Source organism: Coffea eugenioides, chromosome 5 (assembly GCF_003713205.1).
Source record: "Coffea eugenioides isolate CCC68of chromosome 5, Ceug_1.0, whole genome shotgun sequence".
In the NCBI taxonomy this organism is placed as follows: domain Eukaryota; kingdom Viridiplantae; phylum Streptophyta; class Magnoliopsida; order Gentianales; family Rubiaceae; genus Coffea; species Coffea eugenioides.
In genome coordinates, this window is record NC_040039.1 from 33,652,114 (window position 1) to 33,672,281 (window position 20,168).

Genomic DNA, 20,168 nt, shown 5'->3' on the forward strand with positions numbered 1-20,168 from the left:
CACATCCAACCCAATCACTATCAGAAAAATCATGAAAATTGAAATTTCTAACTTGACTAAACCTTATTCCATAATCAACAGTACCTTTAACGTATCTCAAAATCTTTTTGGCTGCTTGAAAATGAATTTCACAAGCACAGTGCATGTATCTTGATAGCAGACTCATTACTTGCATGATATATGGGCTGGTTGCAGTCAAATACATTAAATAGCCTATTAAGTTTCTATACAGCCCTTCATCAACTTTTTCAGCTCCATCTTCTTTGCTAAACTTCTCTGTTTGATTCATTGGAGTAGCAATTGATTTGCATCCTTCCATGTTAAATTTTTTCAGGACCTCCTTTGCATACTTTTGCTGGCATATGAACACTTCATTTTGCTTCTATTGTATCTTCATACCAAGAAAGAATGACATCATACCAATATCAATCATTTCAAAGACGTCTTCCATCTCCTTTTTGAACTTGTCAATCAACTCCTTGCTGCTTCCTATAACAAGAAGGTCATCAACATATAAAGATATCACAAGTATTTCACCATCAACCTTTTTGATATATAAGGTAAATTCACTCAGACTTTTTTCAAAGCCTAAGTTCATCAAATGTGCATCAATTCTGTTGTGCCAAGACTTTCGGTGCCTGTTTTAAACCATTCAGTGCCTTTTTTAAGCGATACACCTTATTTTCTTTTCCTTGAATAGCAAATCCTTTAGGTTGCTCCACAAAATATTTCTTCCTCCAGGTATCCATTTAGAAAAGCCTTAATATCTAATTAATGTATAAGCTAGCTTTTTTATGCAGCAAGAGCCAACAACATTCGTATGGTATCCAACCTGGCAGCCGGAGCAAACGTTTCAGAGAAATCTACTCAAAACATCTGAGCATGTCCCTTAACGATGATTCTTGCCTTGTGCTTGTTTACAAAACCATCGGAGTTGAATTTGGTTCTACAAACCCACTTGACACCTATCACCTTTTTGTGTGTAGGTCTATCCACCAACTCCCAAGTTTGGTTTTTGTCTGTCATTTTAAGCTCCTCCTTCATTACAACTATCCATTTCTGATCAGTTGCTGTTTCTTTATATCCTGCAGGCTCCATAACAGCAACATTACATCTCTGATAAATGTCAGAGAGTAATCTGGTTCCTTTAACAGGTTCTTCATCAACATTATCATTCCCTACCTGCAATTCAAATTTATCTTTATTTTCCCAACTCCAACTGTCTGGCTTAAGGAATTTAACATCCCTGCTCACAATTATTTTGTTACTTAGTGGTGAGTAGATTCTATAGGCCTTTGAAGATGAGCAATAGCCTACAAAAATCCCCAACTCTACTTTCTTGTCTAACTTGTCTCTTTTAACCTGAGGAATATAAGAGAAACACAAACAACCAAAAGTCTTTAGATAAAGCAATTTTGGCTTGTAGCCATATCATGCTTCAAATGGCGTCTTTTTCTACAGAGCTTTCATTGGCAATCTATTTAGTAAAAAAATTGCCGTATTCATAGCCTCCACCCAAAATTTCTTTGGCAGCCCTTTATCATGCAACAAGCATCTTGTCATCTTCATAAGCATCCTATTTTTACGCTTCACCACTCCATTTTGCTGGGGAGTGTAAGGGGCTGTCAGTTGGTGCTCTATGCCTGCATCTTCACAAAATTTGTTAAATTTTTCTAAGGTATATTCAGTTCCATTATCGGACTTGATCACCTGCATGCTGCAACTGCTTTGATTTTCAACCCACGCTTTAAACTTCCAAAAGATGTCAGCAATCTCATATTTGAATTTCATGAAATAAATCGAATACATTCTAGTATAATCATCAATGAAGAGAATATAAAACTTACTACCATTCAATGATGGTATTTTTTGAGGTCCTCCTACATCTGTATGTATCAATTGCAGCTTATGTGTAGCTCTTCAAGTTATATTTTAGGGAAAAGGAACCCTTGATTGCTTCCCATATTGACAAACAGCACATGTAGGAAGCTCTTCATCTAACTCAAGCATACCTTCTACTAAATTGTTTTTCTTCATGAACAGCAGAGCAGCATGATGAAAATGGCCCAACCTCTTATGCCAAAGCACTACATCTACATCGCTAACTTCTTTGTGTACAACTGCTTGCTTCTCTTTCATAAGATCCAAAACGAAACTTTAGCCTTTCATTTGAATTCAGAACATTTCTCTACCTTCTGGATCTTTAACAATGCAACTTTTATCTTCAAATAGCACCTTATAATTTTTTCCAATAACTGAGGAATATTCAAAAGGTTTTGATCAATTTCTGGAACATATAAAACATCAGAAATTAATTTCAAACCTATGTACCCTTCAATTGCCATTGTTCCTATGCCTTTTACTGCAAGATAAGCTCCATTTCCAATCCGGACTCTAGTAATAGCAGTTTTATCAAGCTTTTTGAAAAGCTCTCGATCAAAAGTCATGTGGTTTGAAGAACCACTATCTATAAGCCAGCTTTCCATGGAGCTATTAGTAGCGCAACATGAAGCTGCAAACAATTGCTCCTCCTGAGGTTGATTCTCCGTAGCTTTGGCTTCTCCTTGTTGCTGTTGAGACTTGCATATCTTTTCCACATGCGCTACCTGACCACATTTGTGACATCTTACATCTAGGTTCTACCAACACCTTTTCTGTGGATGATTGGTTTTTTTTTTTTGCAATAAAGGCAAAGTGGAAATTCTTGAGATTTGTTGTTTCCAGGCACCTTTTGGCTGTTCTTGTTCTTGCCTCTGTTGTTGTTTTGTGATATGGCTTGAATGGCACCTTCCATTGATCCTTCTTGCCTCATCAGTCGTCTTTGTTCTTATGCCTGCAGTGCATTTAACAATTCTGCCAAGGTGATACTTGGCAGATCTTTTGAGTTTTCTAAGGCCGCGATTGTAGCTTCAAACTTTTCAAGGAATGTAACTAGAATTTTTTGAACTATTCTTGAATCAGAAAAATCAGTGCCAAGGAGTCTTACTTTATTGACTTTATCAAGGAGTCTGTCAGAATAGTCCTTGATAGTTTCTGATTCTTTCATCTTCTGCATCTCAAATTCTCGAAACAAGTTCAACACTCGCATCCCTTTGATTTTTTCATCTCCTTCATATTCATTCTTCAAGAAATTCCAAATCTCATGCGCCATTTTCAACGTCATGATTCTGGTAAAGATTGTGGATGTGACAGCTGCATATAGACTTGTTCTGGCTTTCGATTTCCTTTGTCTCCTCTCATTATGGTGTCTCATTTGAGCAACTATTGGATTGTTTGGAAGAGGAAGTACTTCATAATCATCTTCTATAGCCTCCCACAAATCATTTCCAGCAAGATAGGCTTCCATTTTGACAGCCCACATTTGATAATTTGTTCCATCAAATATGGGAGGTCCAAGTTGATGAATAGAGGAAACTTCTGGATTCATTGTAATAAGTGTTTAAAGAAGGTGTTTAAGCCCTCTCAATCCTCACAGATCCCTCAAGATGAAAGCTCTGATACCACTTTGTTGGTTTATTAGAGTAGAGAAAGTAGAATAAGAGTGAAAACTTTTGTATTGTAGAAGTCACATTTTATTGACTTATAAGCCATGCTTTTATATAGCATAAAGAAAATAGAATTAGAGAAAACTCTGGAAAAAGATTTGCTAGAGATAAGATCCTAGAATCAGAATCATATCAAGTACTTTGACTTATCTATTGCCTAAAATCTAGCAAAGTGAATAACTAACTACTACAATCTGTTAGCAGTTCCACAAATCATGCTATTCAACACATATGTTCATTTTGGCAAGAAGCATCTGAATGTACTAGCAGAATGTTTACATGTGTTATTAAAGATATGTTAAGGCATGAGTAGATAATATGCTCTTATATGCCATAAATGTATAAGATAGTCTAATGTTCTATATTCATACACACTTGGGTAATGACAGAATAAAATCTAGCTCGATGCATAAGTACAAAGACGAGATCCAAACTAAGATGAATAAAAGCAAGGAAAAGCTCAATTCTTTAACAAAGACGATAGAATCAATTTAAGAAAGAGCCAGGAATTGGCTTACATAAACAGAGAAAGTGTTGAAGTTCACGTCTCAGTTGAAGCGACTTTGCTGATCTGATCTTAGAGGTTGTGAAAAAAGTATACCTGCCGAGTATAGACTAAATCTGTGATTTTAAGCTTTAAAACTTGAAGGTGCCTGGACTTTTTTTTTTTTCTCAAATTCAAGAGCTGTGATATATGTGCAGGCTTGAGGATTTTCTTCAAGATCTTGGATTCTTATCAGACAAAGTGAATCGAGTACTTCTTGTACTTCATTCTTTTAGGTCCTTGATTTAGGAAGAAACTTCAAAGTCTGGACAAAGTTGTATTTGCAAACACATTCAAAATGGAGGAAGTTCATATAAAGCATCTGACCAATGCTAGGAACTTCCATTTACTTTTGCAACTAATCCACCTGGCCCATTCCTAATTTCTCTATTCGACTTAACCACTCTCAGTCAGAATAATAGTTCGATCTTGGAAAACAGAAGTGTAGGCTTCATGCTGCTGACTCAAGATGTGACGCCCCTACCTCTCCTTAGGGCGAACCCTAGGGTATCAGCGGGATGCTTGCCCAACTTTCGTTAGGACTCATGTATTCGTTCAAGCTTAATATAGAGTCACAAATCAACCATCGACTTAAATAAGAAATACTTCGAATATACAAGCCACAACTTCTAGGCTAGCAATTATAATTACAATCTGCCAACCAAAATAACAAAATTTACACTTTAATGGTCTCCAATAACATACATAAGTATACTAGTTTCAACCAAAAGTCACTAGTCTAAGATCTCCAATTTCCACCTCCAAAGCCTGTTAAGGAAGAACAAACTTAAAGGGATGAACTAACGTTCAGTGAGACCAAGAAAACAAGCAAGCACGTGGAACCAATTAATCGAATAGCATGTTTGAAAGCATCTTTAACATGAACTTTCATTTAAATGCACAAGTAGGAAATAAACACACAAGGAAGGATACAGGAGCTCTCAGGAGCTATTTTCACGTCTCGACCGTTTCAAGCCATCTGGGGTTGACTCTCCGTCAACTCAAGTAACAACATGACTATAGTGCTTCACTTACTTCCTCCATCCAACATAACACCCTCTTGGATTTGGAACCGAACACACATCAGGTGGCAATACTAATTGAGTATGCCAAGCAAGATTTCAAAAGATCAAACTATAAAATTTCCCAAGGTTCACCAAGCTTCTCGACCAAGCCCTTGCCGGCTCGAGTTACAAGGTTAGCCAATGGGTTGGGACGTCCTCGCAAATATAATTGGTCGATGAGACAACGCTCCAATTGACTTAGAATTGTTCATGGCTCTGAGTCGGGATGAGAGGCACCTCCCACCCGAATAGGGTGTGGCGCATGCTACCGCTCAGAGAATCGATCATAGTACTGAGTCGGAATGAGAGGCACCTCCCACCCGAATAGGGTATGGTACATGCTGCCGCTTAGTGCTCACGAATTAAAACATGTTCAAGTACAAGTGCACGTGATATACATTCATTTAACAAGTATCATTCAATCAAGAGAGAGAGAAAGGACGAGGGCGGTAAAGTACACTCTCGTCTCGGCAAGTTCACGTATCATATAGTACTTGTACAAATATCATTTCAATCACATTAACATTGAACATGCACTTGACACTCACCAAAAATCAAGGCAAAACAAGAGTAAAGCGAGAAGTCAGATGAGCTCTTTGGCGTCCTCGTGACCACTTGAGATATACACAATCACGATTACCTAGGTACTCGACTAAGGTTATAAAGAAAAATATTTTTTTGCTACCCACTCTCAAGGTCATAAGTCAAGTCAAGTTAAAGGAGCTTTTCTCGCTAAATCATTGAAATAATGCTCAAAGAGAATTCAAAGGGTGTTTTCGATTCAAGTCGTGACAAGTAATCTCAATTTCAAAAGAAAATATCATATATACTTTCGGCACAAAAATCGAGAAAAGTAAGAATGGTTTTCATCTCTCACAACTTCTAGTCTTACGTCCAAGTCTTAAGAATATAAGGAACGTTCACATTTTCTAAACTAATGGAGTTAGAATTCATCAAAACTCCACTCATTTTCATAGTAAATGTTAAAGCTAACGATTCCAAGTTTTGAGTTTAAAACTAGTGAAATTCTCCAAGAATTACTCTAGTTAAAACGCTCCATTTTTGGAGTTCAATCTCATGAAAATCAAGGGCATAAGATTAGGGTTTGAAATCCATTTTTCAAGTATAAGGTGAGGTGCAATCATCCAAGAAAGTTAAGCAACCAAGAAAACACATTAAGGAAAGTTTAATCCTTTGGAAACCAAGATTCAAAATGAAGGCCTAATGTTCAAAGAGACCTTGTATCAAACCATGAAATCAAACTTAAAACGGCCTAACAATCTCAAAGGAAGATTGAAAGTTCTTAAAAGAGTACTTTGTTTGAAACCAGAAAATTTAAGCTTGGTGCGACACCACTTGGAAAAATCATATTTCGAGTTCCGTGAGTCCAAAATTTGGAAACTTTATACTGTTGGAAACTAGACCCAATGCACTGAAACTCTCTAGAAGACACTTTTCCCAGACTCCAATCCAAAATCATTTAGATCGTAGTTCAAAATCACTGTTCCAGACAGAACAGAGCAAAACAGGCTTGCAATTTCAGTAAACTTTGAAAATTCGGCAAAATTCATAGAAATAGAATCAGCCCTTGAAATTTATACCACTAATAGAACTCCAAATCTAGTTTAAAATGTAACAAACGGAACTCAATTTGGACCTTTCTATTCCACGATACAATAGTTTAAAGAAAGCTGATTTTTGGAATCTGTTTCACGAAATTTCCAGTTTTGAAGCACTTAACACAGTTTCAAAATCTGGTCATATCTTGAGCTACACAGCTCAAAATTTAGTGTGGTTTGTGGAATTGAAAACTAGATTCAAAATGATAAAATTCATTAGAAGGAACTGTCTTAAAATTCATTTTTCAAGATAGTAAAAATGAGCTACAAACTGCAGCTATGCTTGTTTCTCGGATGAAAACAGTGAGGAAAATCAGTCATTTTTGCCGGATCACTACGGCTCATAGAAAACGAATTAGTGGTTGATTTTATACCGTTGGAAAGCCCTCGGAGTCTAGTTTCATATGCCACAAACGGCATGTGATTTTGACTCTTGGACAAAAAGTTATGGGCTGAAATGTATGCACTGGTTTGGTCTTCTGATCAGAAAATTTTCCAGATTTCTTCCTCACTTTAACCCAATTTTCACTCAACCAATTGAAATGCTTTTAAGGAGATATTTAACACACATAAACATCAATATATAACAAGCATTATAGAACCAAGTTAACAATAAAATTTGAATTTAACATGAGGGAATCAACCAGTAAATTTTTGGCCAGCAAGCCTCCTTCTTTCATCAAGTTTTCTTTTCAACTTCCCACTCACAACTAAGCCATAACTCATCAAAACAAGCACCAAACAACCAAGTAAACATACAATAATCTCAAGACCTCCACCTAAAAGCCACCTCAAGTCCTCTACCTAGAGTCAAGGTCCATTGGACCCATCAACAACCCAATGTCTAACTAGTTAGAACTAACTAATTACTATAAGTTGAGAGGAAAAGATGAGCTTTGGAGTATTACCTTGCTTCCAAAAAATGAAATCCAACCACTAGTGTATAAGCTCTAAACCACCAAAGTTCTTTCCTCCTTCAAGTCATCCTTCAAACTTGTGTAATGAACCAAGAAAAGGAGCAAGTTTGGAGTGTGTTCTCGGAGCAAAAGTAGAAGAAAGCTAGCTGAAATTTTGGTTGAGAAAAGTGGAGGAAGAGCCGGCCAAGAAGAGAAGAGAAAGAGAGGTTTTGTGTGGTAGTTGGTGAAGTGATGAAGTAAAAGAAAGATATGACATAAAGGTGCTTTTGGTACAAAAAATCAACATATGAATAGGAGACCATTAGTGCTCCTAATTGAGCTTAATTTAACTCACTCACCTCTAATTCCTCAATTAACTTTTCTTAATCTACTATTGATCATCCTTAATTCTCCAAGATCATTGCATTCTCGGATCGAATTTTATCTCAAAAAACGTGTATTCATTATTCCTTACTAAACGAGCTGCAGAAAAATTAAATTTACTAGCAAAACATTTTAAAATATAAAATGAGACATTGTTCCATGCAAATGAAATTAAAATGGATGAAATAAATTAATTGGAGAAAATGAATAATTAAATAATTAAATAAGCCAATAAAATAAAATAAAATAAAAGTAAGTAAAATTCGGGTCCTCACACAAGAAGACGAAGATTACAGGTAACACTGAGTTATCTTTCATAGCTACTCAAAATCTATTTAACCAAACTTCTTCCTCACAAAGATCCATACAAGTTTCACACCAATGATTTTCTTAATCTATATACCGCCATGTTTAATCCATCTCTCTGGACGCATCATCCCAGAAAGGAGATTAAAGAGATGGAGAAAGTGTGTTAGATATCTCTGTTTGCATTAAGCATGTGTACAATAAAACCATGTACGCTATTAAACCATTTCTGTGCCTCGATAGCAGGTATGAGCAAGCATTGTGTACACGTATAAGACCAGAATCCTGAGAGATCATACAGTGCACACTGTACTTCTACATAGAACTGCATCAAAGAATGTACGGCAAATCAGGAAGATCATAGCCTACATGGTTATGGCCAGAGATCTTAAAGCAAATGTTTCAAGAACAAAAGCCAAAAGTTGAATATCTTCATCAGCACTTTCTTTAATTGTGTAAATGTGCCTCTAAAAATGAAGTATCAAGATGCCTCATGCAACAGCAGACTTCTTTTTTACGTAAAACAAAAGGTACAAGTGCACTCCTCAGTCGTCATGAAGCTGAAGCTTCAGATTGGAAACATGTGCTGTAAAAGATAAAAGGATGTACAGTTTGTCCAAACTGTTGGAGTGAGAGGGATTATTCTGAGAGGTTGAATCAAGATGACTTTAGTGCAACGGAGCAATTGAGCCGAACCTGTCCCTGTGAACCAGTTAGTGAGACAAGGTTGGACATTTTGACCATGGCACGAGCAAAATCTCTTCGAAATACTGTTCCATCATCTAAAGTATATTCCTCTACTATTCGTGCTGTCTCCTCATTGGCCATCAACTGCTGATCAGCAAAGAGAAGACCTCTTCCTATCATCAATTTCTGATAGTAATGAGTGCCAAAGGCAGATTGAGATGATGAAGATGAGAATTCTTCTTCAAAGTAAGACATTGACCAGTTAGCCTCAGTCACACCCAGTGAACTCACCAAAGATTCAGTATTGCTGAAACTGCTATTACTCTTTTGGCACTTCAGTTTTATTTCCTTGATGAAGCCATCACGAAGAGTTGAATCAGCTGACCCTTCATCCAAGAAGTTGGTGCCAAGCCTTGGTAGAATGAATTGACAACTGATTCTACCAATATTATGCGCCCCTGCATGTGCAAAAGATCAAAAACAAACATTTGTCAATTAACACGACTCTATTCTTATAATAAAAAGAAATCTTAGAAGAGTAAAAACAGAACAAATTAGTGGATACCAAGTAGCGCAACAGTTTCCCTTGTGTTGAAGCCTCTGAGGGAGAACAAGTGGAGTGCTTCAAAGATTTTTCCGTTCGGTCTTGGGATGTCAGATAAGGCTTCACTGAAGAAGGACTGATTATTGTCTCTTCTGCCAGTGTATACTGGATAATATGGCCCACCAGACTACGAAAAAGAAAATGGACTTCAGAAACCCAAAAAACATTAAGGAGAAAACTGAAAAGAAGTGCAGAGTGAGTGTGCCAATAAATTGACCACAGTAGATGAAGCACATCAAGAACCTTCTAGCTTACAGAAAGCAAAATAAATCAGACTCCAAACTGATATTTGAAATCATGGATAGGCTTAAATTTATGACAGAAAACAGGCTTATATATGGATTAGGGCAGCTGTAGGTCTTTAGATGGACCAACAATGAATCTATGGCAAGAACAATGGATCTATGAAACGTTTAGAAGAGTTTGGTTTTGCAATGTTTAACAGACTTTTCCCTGTTTGAAGTGGTTCAAGGGGTGGAGAACGTTCAATGTATCAAGAACAGCACTAAGTGTCACCAGAATGACATATGGTCATCATAAGATCTTCTTTAATACCTCTCTTTAAACCAGATCAGGCTTATGTTTTTTCAGAGGAAACCAAAATTAAACAGTTCTTTAGATAGTCACACTTCTTCAAACAATACATAAATTACCGAGAGGTAGATCATCAACATGCTACAAGAAAGGGAAACAGATCTCCCACAAACTCCTATAGTTTAAACTATTCATTATTGTTAAGTTTGAGGGATATCAGAAAAATAATCACTAGAGGTCCCCAGTAAGTGTTTTAAGTAAAAAGGAAACACAACAAAGTAGTCAGAGTTCAAAAATAGAACTTATACCAAAAGAATACAATTTCTAGTTGCCAAGACCATTATGTCTGAACATGATACCACCCCAGGACATTCCTTCTCCAGCTCCTCCTTTATCATATCAATGAACTCAAAGCCTTTCAATGTCCGGTTTGGTATTGCTTGTCTTTCAACGACTGAAGTTCCATTGGTGTCTGTTAACAGGACAGATGCATCACATCCCTGAAAATATGGAAACAACAGAAAATGAACATTACTGATTTGCAATGAACAAGCAATCACAAATGACTTAAGGACAAAAAACATAATCAGTAATATGTGGTCTTAGTGGATAAAACAATTTCTCCACAATACAGAGAGTGCTGAACATCAGAATCAGAATTCAACAAAGATATCAAGCCAAAATTCTTTCCCTAGAGTATCAGGATAATTAAGTGTTCACTGATTCCAATGTTTCCACCTCCACCACCGAAAGGCATTCACACCAACACCTCAATTCTCTAAAAGAATGAAAACAACAAGAAGTTGATGCACAAGAAAGACTAACAGAACGTCAAAGCGAGGTCTGAATCATACAGATAATAAAAGCTAAGCCCCGATTAGACTACTTGACCACATTGGGGAATGATTTTTCTCGGTAGCATGATGCAGAACTAAGTTTTCCAATGTAAATAAATATTGAAATTCTTATCTGAAAGTTAAACCAAAAGCATTAGTTGAATGAGTTACTCTGCAACTTTGGCTCCCCCACTCATTTACTTGCTTTTTACTGTCCTTAATATTTGCTCTTTTTTTTTTTTTTTTTGGGATGTTAGACAAAAAATAGGAAGATTGCACAACAAATGCATATGCTTTTTACTGTCCTTAATATTTGCTCTCTTTTTTTTTGGGATGTTAGACAAAAAATAGTAAGATTGCACAACAAATGCATATGCTTGAATACATGATGATGCTAATATTGGCAAGGTCGTGGGAACAAATGTCGTAAAAAAACACGATCACGTCCATACTCCTGCAATTTTGCATCACTAACAATTTTAAGTCATTGAACAGGCTCATCGTGCTATTCATGAAATTGCTCAGCTTTGGCATTAATTAGAAGCAGACTCCTATCTGACTCTATGATAAGATCTTCTATAACACCAAATTTGAAGCATGGATTATTCACTCTGTCCCATATACTAACTACTGTAAGAGAAATCAAACTATTCATATCTTGTTTGTCCTACCCAAAAAAAGGTCTTTCACGACAAAGTAACTACAATTAAAAAAATACAATTAGGTTCTTGATAAAAGAAATTCCATTTAGTACTATCATTTTACAAAATTTTCTCTCTTTCTGGCAGTCCTAACTCCCAAGAATCATCACACGAAATTGTGAGGCACCAAAACCCCAATCTGATGTATGCCCACGATGCAAAATCACCAAGTAAAATAAAAGAGAAAGATAAAATTTCCAATGCCGTTAATGCTGAAAACCGAAGTTATTACATACTTAATCAGCCGAAAACCAAGTTCTGATTTCATAAAATTGCAGAAAAATCAACAGAAATCTAAACCCATAAAATCTTCCTTAACCAACAGAGAACACTCTAACTGAAAATCAAGAACTTCATATAGTCATAAACCATGACAAAACCACATCAAGAACACGAAAAAACAACACAAAAAGAAAAACACTCATTTCAACATCTGAATTAGATGAACAACCTCAATGAAACAATCGTGGAAAAGCAGGCGAAGAAGCTGGGCTGGGGCGTTCTGGAACTGAGGCTGAGCGAGGATATTCTGGACTTGGGACATGACGATTTTTTCTGCATTTGGACAACTCTGTTCGTAGAAATCAAGGCGCAGGCCGTCAGCTTCCGCAAGAAGAGTAGTGATCCCAGCTGCGAGTGACAGCAAAACCAACAAGATCTTCATGATTTTCATGAAACCCAGTTCTTGATTGCTGATTGCTGGGGGATTTAGGGGCAGAATAAGTATTGGTTTTATCCCTCTTTTGGAGATGTGGAATGCAGAGTTGGAGTTGTGTGTGTGTGTGAGAGAGAGAGAGAGAGTGAGAAGAGGCGGGAAAAGAAGTTCGTTATAGTAATGGTTGGTGTACTTTGTGCATCATCTCGAGTGATTTACTTTACAATTTTTTCCCCTTTTTCTATGGGATTATATCTAGAGGAATCAAATTACCTAGCTACTCTCGAATCTATAACCCAATTTGGTTGGAATTGGGTTTGAATTTAGTTTGTCAATTAATCAAATCAGATTTGAATAGTAATTTGCATTTGATAAACTTTTAAACCCAACTTGAGCCCTGTTTCATTAGCATTCAAGTGAAATTTACATGTAAAAGATTCAAACTACTCGAAATCAACTTGAATTTGGTTCAATAAATTTAAGCAGTAAATAAGTCAAATTTAAATAAAATTTTAAATTCGTCAAAATAATCAAACAAACTTAAATACTAAAATATTTGACTTGTTGAGACACGTTTAGCTCCTAATTATGTCCCATTGAACGTCCGTAGTTGTGATTGAGATTTAATTTGGTGTAACCTCGAGTAAGATCGTTGTATGTGTTAAAATTATAAGAAAGTTGAAATACTAATTTAACGCGATCAAAAAAAGAAGGTGAAACACTAATTAAAGACAATTAGACAGGGGTTGGCTACGATCTTGAGGGACAATAACACAATCATTTGTCCCCATTATATCAAAATGGCTTGCTTACAAATTACCTTTGAGGGACAATAACACAATCATTTGTCCCCATTATATCAAAATGGCTAGCTTACAAATTACCTCTGTGATTGAGATAAAATTTGATGGCAAAATAAAAACAATTAAATTTAGAAAAAGTTAGTTAATATGTTGAGATACTTTGTCAATTTTTAAAAATATAAGTTCCCACATTTGTCTCATGTATCTATCTATCTATATTATATAAGAGAAAGTAGAGTTAGTGACGCAACTTCCATGATTGTCAAGTGGTTTAATCTCGACACGTGGCACCTTCGTTTTTTGAGGAAATTATCTTCATTTTTTCTTTTCTTTCTCTTTCTTTTTTTTCTTTGGTCATCTTATTTCCTTTTTCCTTCCTGGTTAAAGACAACTAAACAAACCCTCATCTACTCTTTTCTTTTTTTCTTCATCCTAATCTTTTACTCCACTCTTTTTCTCTATTTGGATTAGTTGATGAATATTCTTTCAATTTTGTCCATAATTAACTAAATGAATGATTTCATTGTAGGAGATAAAGGATGAGTTTGATATTTCCTTTCTTGCATAGTCCAATAATTATGATCAATAACTTCTGCTCTTAGTGTTTTTCTCTGGTATGTGCTATTTAATTTTTTTTTGTCATTTTTTGCCTCTTGATCATAAACCTTTGCTTATTCTTTTTCTCGCCGCTTCCTCTTTCAACTAACTTTTTCCCCCCTAAAGGAGGCAAGTTGAAGTTTGTATGTGATGCTATGAATAATTTCCCCCCTTAGTCTAACGAAACATGTTTTTTTAGTTTTTAAAAATTTATTTATTCTGAAATTACTTTTTGGCCTTTTTATTTTTTGAAAAAAAAAATTCCCTAAAGCGAATAAAAGGATGGGTGGTGATTACATGAAGAATTTTCAAGCTAATAAAGAAAAAATTGTAACTACCTTTCCCCCCATAAAATAATAAATGCCATTATACATATTTGTTTCAATGTTAATTTTTTATAAAATTTTTATTTGATAAGAGGGTGATAGTATTAGAGTGGAGGAGGAAGAATCTGACAAGTGAAGGTTCAAGGTAAACGATGATTAAAAAGGAAATGGTGAGGCCAATCGAATTAAAAATTAATCAAAATCTCTTAATTTGTGGATAGATAATAATATTTTGACATTTTAATTTATATAAAGTTTTTTTATAGTGCAAAGTACTTATTTACTAGATAAGGTGGATGATGTGTAGAATAATTATTGGGCCTAGCAATTTAGGATGTGACAAAAATATTCGTATCTCTTCATGTTCAATTACTAGCCTGTATCCATGATAGGTAGTTTATTTTCATAGTTTTTAATTTTAGCAAATAATGGCCCAAGAATAAAAGAAGTGTAAACTTAAATTTCAAAATCTTTTGTTTATATTGGTTCTATATGATTTTATACTCTTATTCTTTTTTGTGGTTTCTAATGATAGATAATGTAATAAGAGTTTGAGATGATTACCAAGTGTGGACTGGACATATCATTATTATTTGACTGAAAAAGTTGGTAATATCTTGTCAATTTAACTAGCTGAAATGATTGCGGTTGTCAAAGGATTGTAGTTGGTGGTGGAAGTTAGCATCGAAACTTTCAGCCTAGACTGCCACTTGACAAAATATTATTAGAAAATTCAATTTTAATTAAGAAGATATTTTTGCAATCAAATAAATTGTTAGTTTTGAATTTGTATATGTAGATTTGGAAAGATTGCAGTTCATATTTTTATCTAAAATTACTATTTGCATTCTAGTGCTGTTTGGTGAGACAATGTTCTTACCTATTTGTAATGCTATTAGATAGGATTTATAAGAATGGATTAACTCGTTTTACTCTCAAAAAGAAAGAAAAATGTGCACGTTTATGTTTTTATTGATGTTAAATGCTGTGATAGGTCTTGGTGGCCTTATAAACTTTTCCTAATTATTAAAGCCCTAGAAACATTATGACTGCTTTTTGTCTAATTACAACTAAAACTATATAATGTTATTAAGCCGACAATGCACTCATAATGGATTTGCTTTCTCTTCCTTTTTGTTATCATTATGTACACATAATTTTGGTTAAAAGATCTTTGTCCAAATCATAATAAATAGGGGACTAACTTCATAGATTGAATTTCTCTTCCTAGAAAATTTTAATTGTTTTGATAATCAATTTTTTCCTATATATAATTCTGTTCATTATGTACTAAAAAGATTTGTTACTATGTATTCAACTAAATTTTTTGGGGCCTTGGCTACCTCAGTTCACTAGTATGAAAACACATAAATTGATACCAAAATAATCATCATTTGAAGTTGAAAAGGCACAAAAAGTATTTTGACTGTACTAGTAAAGATCTGCTCTATGATCCACTTTTAACACCGAACCGGATCGACGGTCGGATCCATTTCAGCAATCACATGAACAAGAGATCCAACCCGGATCAATCTGATTAATTATACCTAATTAGGAACGTGTAATGGTATATGAGACGGACTTGTGCAATTAAACCTTCAGGGGGCAAAGCTGATAAAAGATGTGTTTTAATTATTGCTCCCTAAAGGTTAATTTCGTCGCTTATTTGGTCAGCTGCAGCTCTTATGCTTTTGTAGAGTGACCAAAATATCCCAACAAAAATCAACAATTCATATGGACTAAAAATAAATTAATGTACTGATTAATTTGCTTTTTTTTTTTTTTCTAGAGGGAGAATAACCCGGTTTAGCATATTATTTAATATTTCTAGAACTCCCAAGTACTCATTGTCGTCCAAAGAAAAAAATAGGTAGATGGATTTGTCCATATACTAAAGTACTTATTTTTTGTCCCAAGTACTTAACGAATAAGGAGGTAATAATGAATTAGTTTGGTAATAGTATTGGCTGATAATAATAGGTATGTAATTCATGTCTTAAAAATACAAAGATTTGTTAGATAATGGATGACTTAAGGATGCAGAAAGCACCAAGATAATTTTTTTTTTTACAATTACCAAGGTGAACAAAATGCAGAACAAGGTAATTGTACATCAAATTCTAGTAATGGTAATTGATCAAAGCATAACCGCACTTGCCTTAACACCACAGGAATATTTAATAATTAGTAGTGATAGAATTTAGTAGCATCTTATGAAATTAAAGAAAATTTTGTCAGTAAATTTGCCTAATATTAATGCAATTAATGTTTATACAGCAGTAATAGAAAGTGGTAAAAGTTGAAAAAGGTAATAAAAAACCGTATTTCGTATGTGTATCATCATACATGCCCACACATATTAGAATTCTGAATCGTGCAATGCGCAGCTTAACACTTCAAATCAAAATAAATTATTTTTGTCAAAAAGGTTATTTGGAATGAAAAACTGAAAGTTCAAGATGATGTCACTTTCTATCAAACTGTGTTATTTTGAATAAAAGCAACCACTCATGAATATGATATGAAATTGCCTAAACGTACAATTACTTCTAAAATTTTGTTCCATTTTAGAAATATTCCCTAGATTTTAAAGATTTAGTTTGGTCCTAAATTTTAAATTACAAAAAATAGGGCAAGAAGCTTTTTATTCTCCACCTTTATTTTAGTAAAATTATTGATCTTCCACAATGATTTGTTTATTGATAAATATGAAAATATAAAAGTTTAGATTAGACGAGATATGATTTTAGTCTAAGAATTCTCGTGGGACTGATTGTAAGTTTAATATGTTACTTGGAAAGGAAATACAACATATAACTTAAAGAAAATATGTCATCAATATTATAACAAATAAACCAACTTTAATTTTTCTTTTTCAAGGAAAAAATAAAGCAAATTGTAGTGCAATGTAGTAGATTTTAGCAAGTAACAAATAAGATTTGTCAAGTTCACACTAAATTCTTGAGTCACTAAACTTTTTATGCTGACAGTCACCACCAAAATTATGAGATCTTGCCAAATCAATTTACTCTTAAGGCAAAAAAATGGTTTTTTCTCCAGAACTAACAAGGAAATTTACCCTATAAAGAAGGATGAAATGAAAATCTTGAAAAAAAGAAAAGAAAAGAAGAAAAAGAACAGCCCCAAGTATGTAATATACTTGGAAATTTTAAAAGCGCACAATTTTCTCTCTTGTTTGGACAAGTCAAAACCCAAACAATACTGTCAGCTGTCCTCCTAACCCTACAATTAATATAGACATAGACATTCTGCACAACTCAAAAAAAGCCTGCAAATGATCTTGAATTGATCAAAATACTCAACTAAATTGCCTCAATCCACAATCTTCCAATTTGCAGAGTTATTTTAAAAAGATTATGTCGCTATTGAATCCAGAAGTTAACTTTCTAATAAGTGGTAATAATAGCATAACAATTCATCTTGGTTATGTGCTAACACCATAATTCATCATTGATAGACTATAGAATCCATAACTATCCAATAAGTGGTAATGATAGTATAAATAATCATCTTGGTAATATGCCAATGCCGACATTCTAACTTAAAAAAGAAAGGAAAAAAAAAAGATAAGTATATTACTCGCAAAACCTCGACAAGTGCTGTAAAATTAATTAGCCAACCTATGATTCTATGATAAATCGTAATCATCGTTCAAGCTTCCTCATGGCCGGCACGGGCACTGTGGTCCTTGGACATTATCTGAGCAAAAATCTTCAGTGAGATTCCAATAAAGATTAGGGCGATCATGCCAAGAACAGCGGCTAAAACGCAAGTACTTGTTCTTCTATAAGAATCGCGAGTCCCAATCTTGATCAACAGCCATACTTCTGCTGCTGTAACTCCAGCAGCAATCAAGGGAGCCCTGGGACTATTATCTACATTCACGGTCCATCCTTGACTTCGGGTTGTCGCCATTTTCTTCTTCCAACAATAAGAGCAGAATAACAAATTAAGAGGGTTATTAGAGATGATGAAGACTTCTCTATGCAAGTAAATGAATTTACTGTCAAGTTTCCTGAATTTTTATTCCCTCAGAAAGGGAAAAAAATAAAAAAAGGAAAGATTCTGTTAGTATCTTAGGATAGTTATGCAAGTGTATAAGTCGAGAATATACTATTGGGAAATAATTGATTGATTTCCATTACTTGCTGATTATGAATCTTGCTTGTAGCGTAAGCCTTGGACTTTAAGTCATGATAGTTTTTCCGACTTGCTCCTTGCAGTCAATGATGGAGCCAAGGGGGGCAGAGGGGGTCATGGCCCCTTAAGTTTTGAGAATTTTAATTCATAATATGTAAATATATGTGTAAAATAAAATTGCCCCCCCTAAATTTTTACAATTTTAGTTTATATTATGAGAGTTGATATATATATATATATATATATATATATAAATATAAATTAGTCATCTTTGAATGGAATGGCTTGCAAGTTTTAATTTGCCATGAATGTCCATATGCCTATTACATTCATTGTTTTGGCTCATAGACTTCAACTTGCTTTACTTGCAGCTTCTGGAGAAGTAGCTACTGTTCACCAATTCTTCTCCAATTTAGTTTTCATTATCAACATTGTTACTGCATCTAGCAAATGTAATGATGAATTAAAGGAGGCTCAAGCAATTGGAGTTGCTACTAAGATTGCTAATAGTGAACTTGAAACTGGAAGGGGGCTTAATCAAATTGGCACTTTAAAACGAGCTGTAGATATTTGTTGGGGTTCTCACTTGGATTCTATTTCTAGTTTACTGAAAATGTTCAATGCTCCTTGTGTGGCTTTAAGTAACATTACAGTAGATGGAGGTTCATACTCTCAACATGGAGATGCAAATTTTGCTTTGAATCAGTTGTTATCCTTTAAGTTTGTTTTCACTTTGCATCTTATGAAAGACATTATGGAAATTACTCATCTTCTTTGTATAGCATTGCAATGTAAATCTCAAGATATTTTGATTGCAATGCATCTTGTCTCAAGCACAACAAAGCTACTGGAGAATTTTCGAGATTCGGGATGTGATAATTTCTTGGTGAAAGTTAAATTATTTTGTGAGCAACATCAAATTGATATCCCATGTATGAATGCTCAATATATTGCAAGACGTGGTAGATCTCAAAGTCATCATGATGAGATTAGTATGGAGCATTATTATCGAGTAGATATATTTCTTGCAACAATTGATTATCAATTGCAAGAATTACATAGCAGGTTTAATGATCATATCGTGGAATTACTTGCTTTGAGCACTGCTTTAGATCTTAGAAATGGAGTTATGCTGTTCAAGATTGATGATATTTGTAAACTTGCAGAGAAGTTCTATCCGAATGATTTTATGGAGCAAGAACTAGTACGTCTCAGCATAGAACTTCAACATTTTGAGCTCGACATTCCAAATCATCATGAATTGCAAGAATTATCTGGTATTCATAAGTTATGTCAAGGCTTGGTGAAGACAAGAAAATCAGTGATATATCCTCTTATTAATAGATTGATTACACTTGTTCTTACTCTTCATGTATCAATTGCAACTACAGAGCGGCATTTTCAATTATGAAAATAATCAAGACAAAGCTTCAAAACAAGATAGAAGATAATTTCTTGAATGATTGTCTAACTGTGTATATAGAAAAGAAAGTTGCTAAAAAATTGAGTAGTGATTCAATCATAAATGAATTTAGTTCTATGAAAGAGTGTAGAGCTCAATTTACTTCTAAGAAAAGATGTTGAAATTTCAAAGTATGTTGACATAACTTTTATCTTTTCAATTGAAAATAGTTATATTTATATTACATGGTTATATATATATTTATTGCATAGGTGACATATTGGAGAGTATCTTCTCATAATGTGCAAATTGGATGGTTTGTAATGTTATAAGATATTTAATCAAAGGTTATCTTTTTTGTTAATTTTTGTTATGATTGTATCGCATATTTATGTATAGACATACCTTTATAATTAAATTTAATATTTGATATTTTTAGATGTCATATATTTAAATAGAAGAAAATTATTTTGAACATAATCTATTAAGATAATTTTATTAGGA

At 34.3% G+C, this 20,168-nt stretch overlaps 3 protein-coding genes across 4 annotated transcripts; 1 reads left to right on the top strand and 2 right to left on the bottom strand.

Annotated features, from left to right (window-relative positions):
- Positions 1-2,827: 2,827 nt before the first annotated feature.
- On the bottom strand, positions 2,828-3,427 carry LOC113771420. The gene has a single exon (XM_027315999.1). The coding sequence runs from the start codon at positions 3,425-3,427 to the stop codon at positions 2,828-2,830; it is 600 nt and encodes a 199-aa protein (XP_027171800.1).
- Positions 3,428-8,618: 5,191 nt separating this feature from the next.
- LOC113772502 (putative Peroxidase 48) lies at positions 8,619-12,396 on the bottom strand. 2 transcript variants are annotated; one of them, XM_027317114.1, is made up of 5 exons: positions 12,172-12,396; positions 10,492-10,683; positions 9,611-9,776; positions 9,337-9,503; positions 8,619-9,231 (listed from the first exon to the last, which is right to left on the bottom strand). In XM_027317114.1, the coding sequence occupies exons 1-5, from the start codon at positions 12,391-12,393 to the stop codon at positions 9,016-9,018; spliced, it is 963 nt and encodes a 320-aa protein (XP_027172915.1). In that variant the 5' UTR covers positions 12,394-12,396; the 3' UTR covers positions 8,619-9,015. The 2 variants fall into 2 exon arrangements, with proteins under 2 accessions (XP_027172915.1, XP_027172913.1); XM_027317112.1 differs by having other exon boundaries at positions 8,619-9,503.
- Positions 12,397-18,566: 6,170 nt separating this feature from the next.
- LOC113771421 lies at positions 18,567-19,673 on the top strand. The gene has a single exon (XM_027316000.1). The coding sequence runs from the start codon at positions 18,567-18,569 to the stop codon at positions 19,671-19,673; it is 1,107 nt and encodes a 368-aa protein (XP_027171801.1).
- Positions 19,674-20,168: the final 495 nt, after the last annotated feature.

Coding starts and splice junctions, on each gene's coding strand:
- LOC113772502 (XM_027317112.1), bottom strand. CDS start 12,393: ATGAAAATCATGAAGATCTTGTTGGTTTTGCTGTCACTCGCAGCTGGG. Junction 10,684..12,171: donor TCCACGATTGTTTCATTGAG/GTTGTTCATCTA, acceptor CCATATTTTCAG/GGATGTGATGCATCTGTCCT. Junction 9,504..9,610: donor GGAAACTGTTGCGCTACTTG/GTATCCACTAAT, acceptor TTGCACATGCAG/GGGCGCATAATATTGGTAGA.
- LOC113771420 (XM_027315999.1), bottom strand. CDS start 3,427: ATGAATCCAGAAGTTTCCTCTATTCATCAACTTGGACCTCCCATATTT.
- LOC113771421 (XM_027316000.1), top strand. CDS start 18,567: ATGAATGTCCATATGCCTATTACATTCATTGTTTTGGCTCATAGACTT.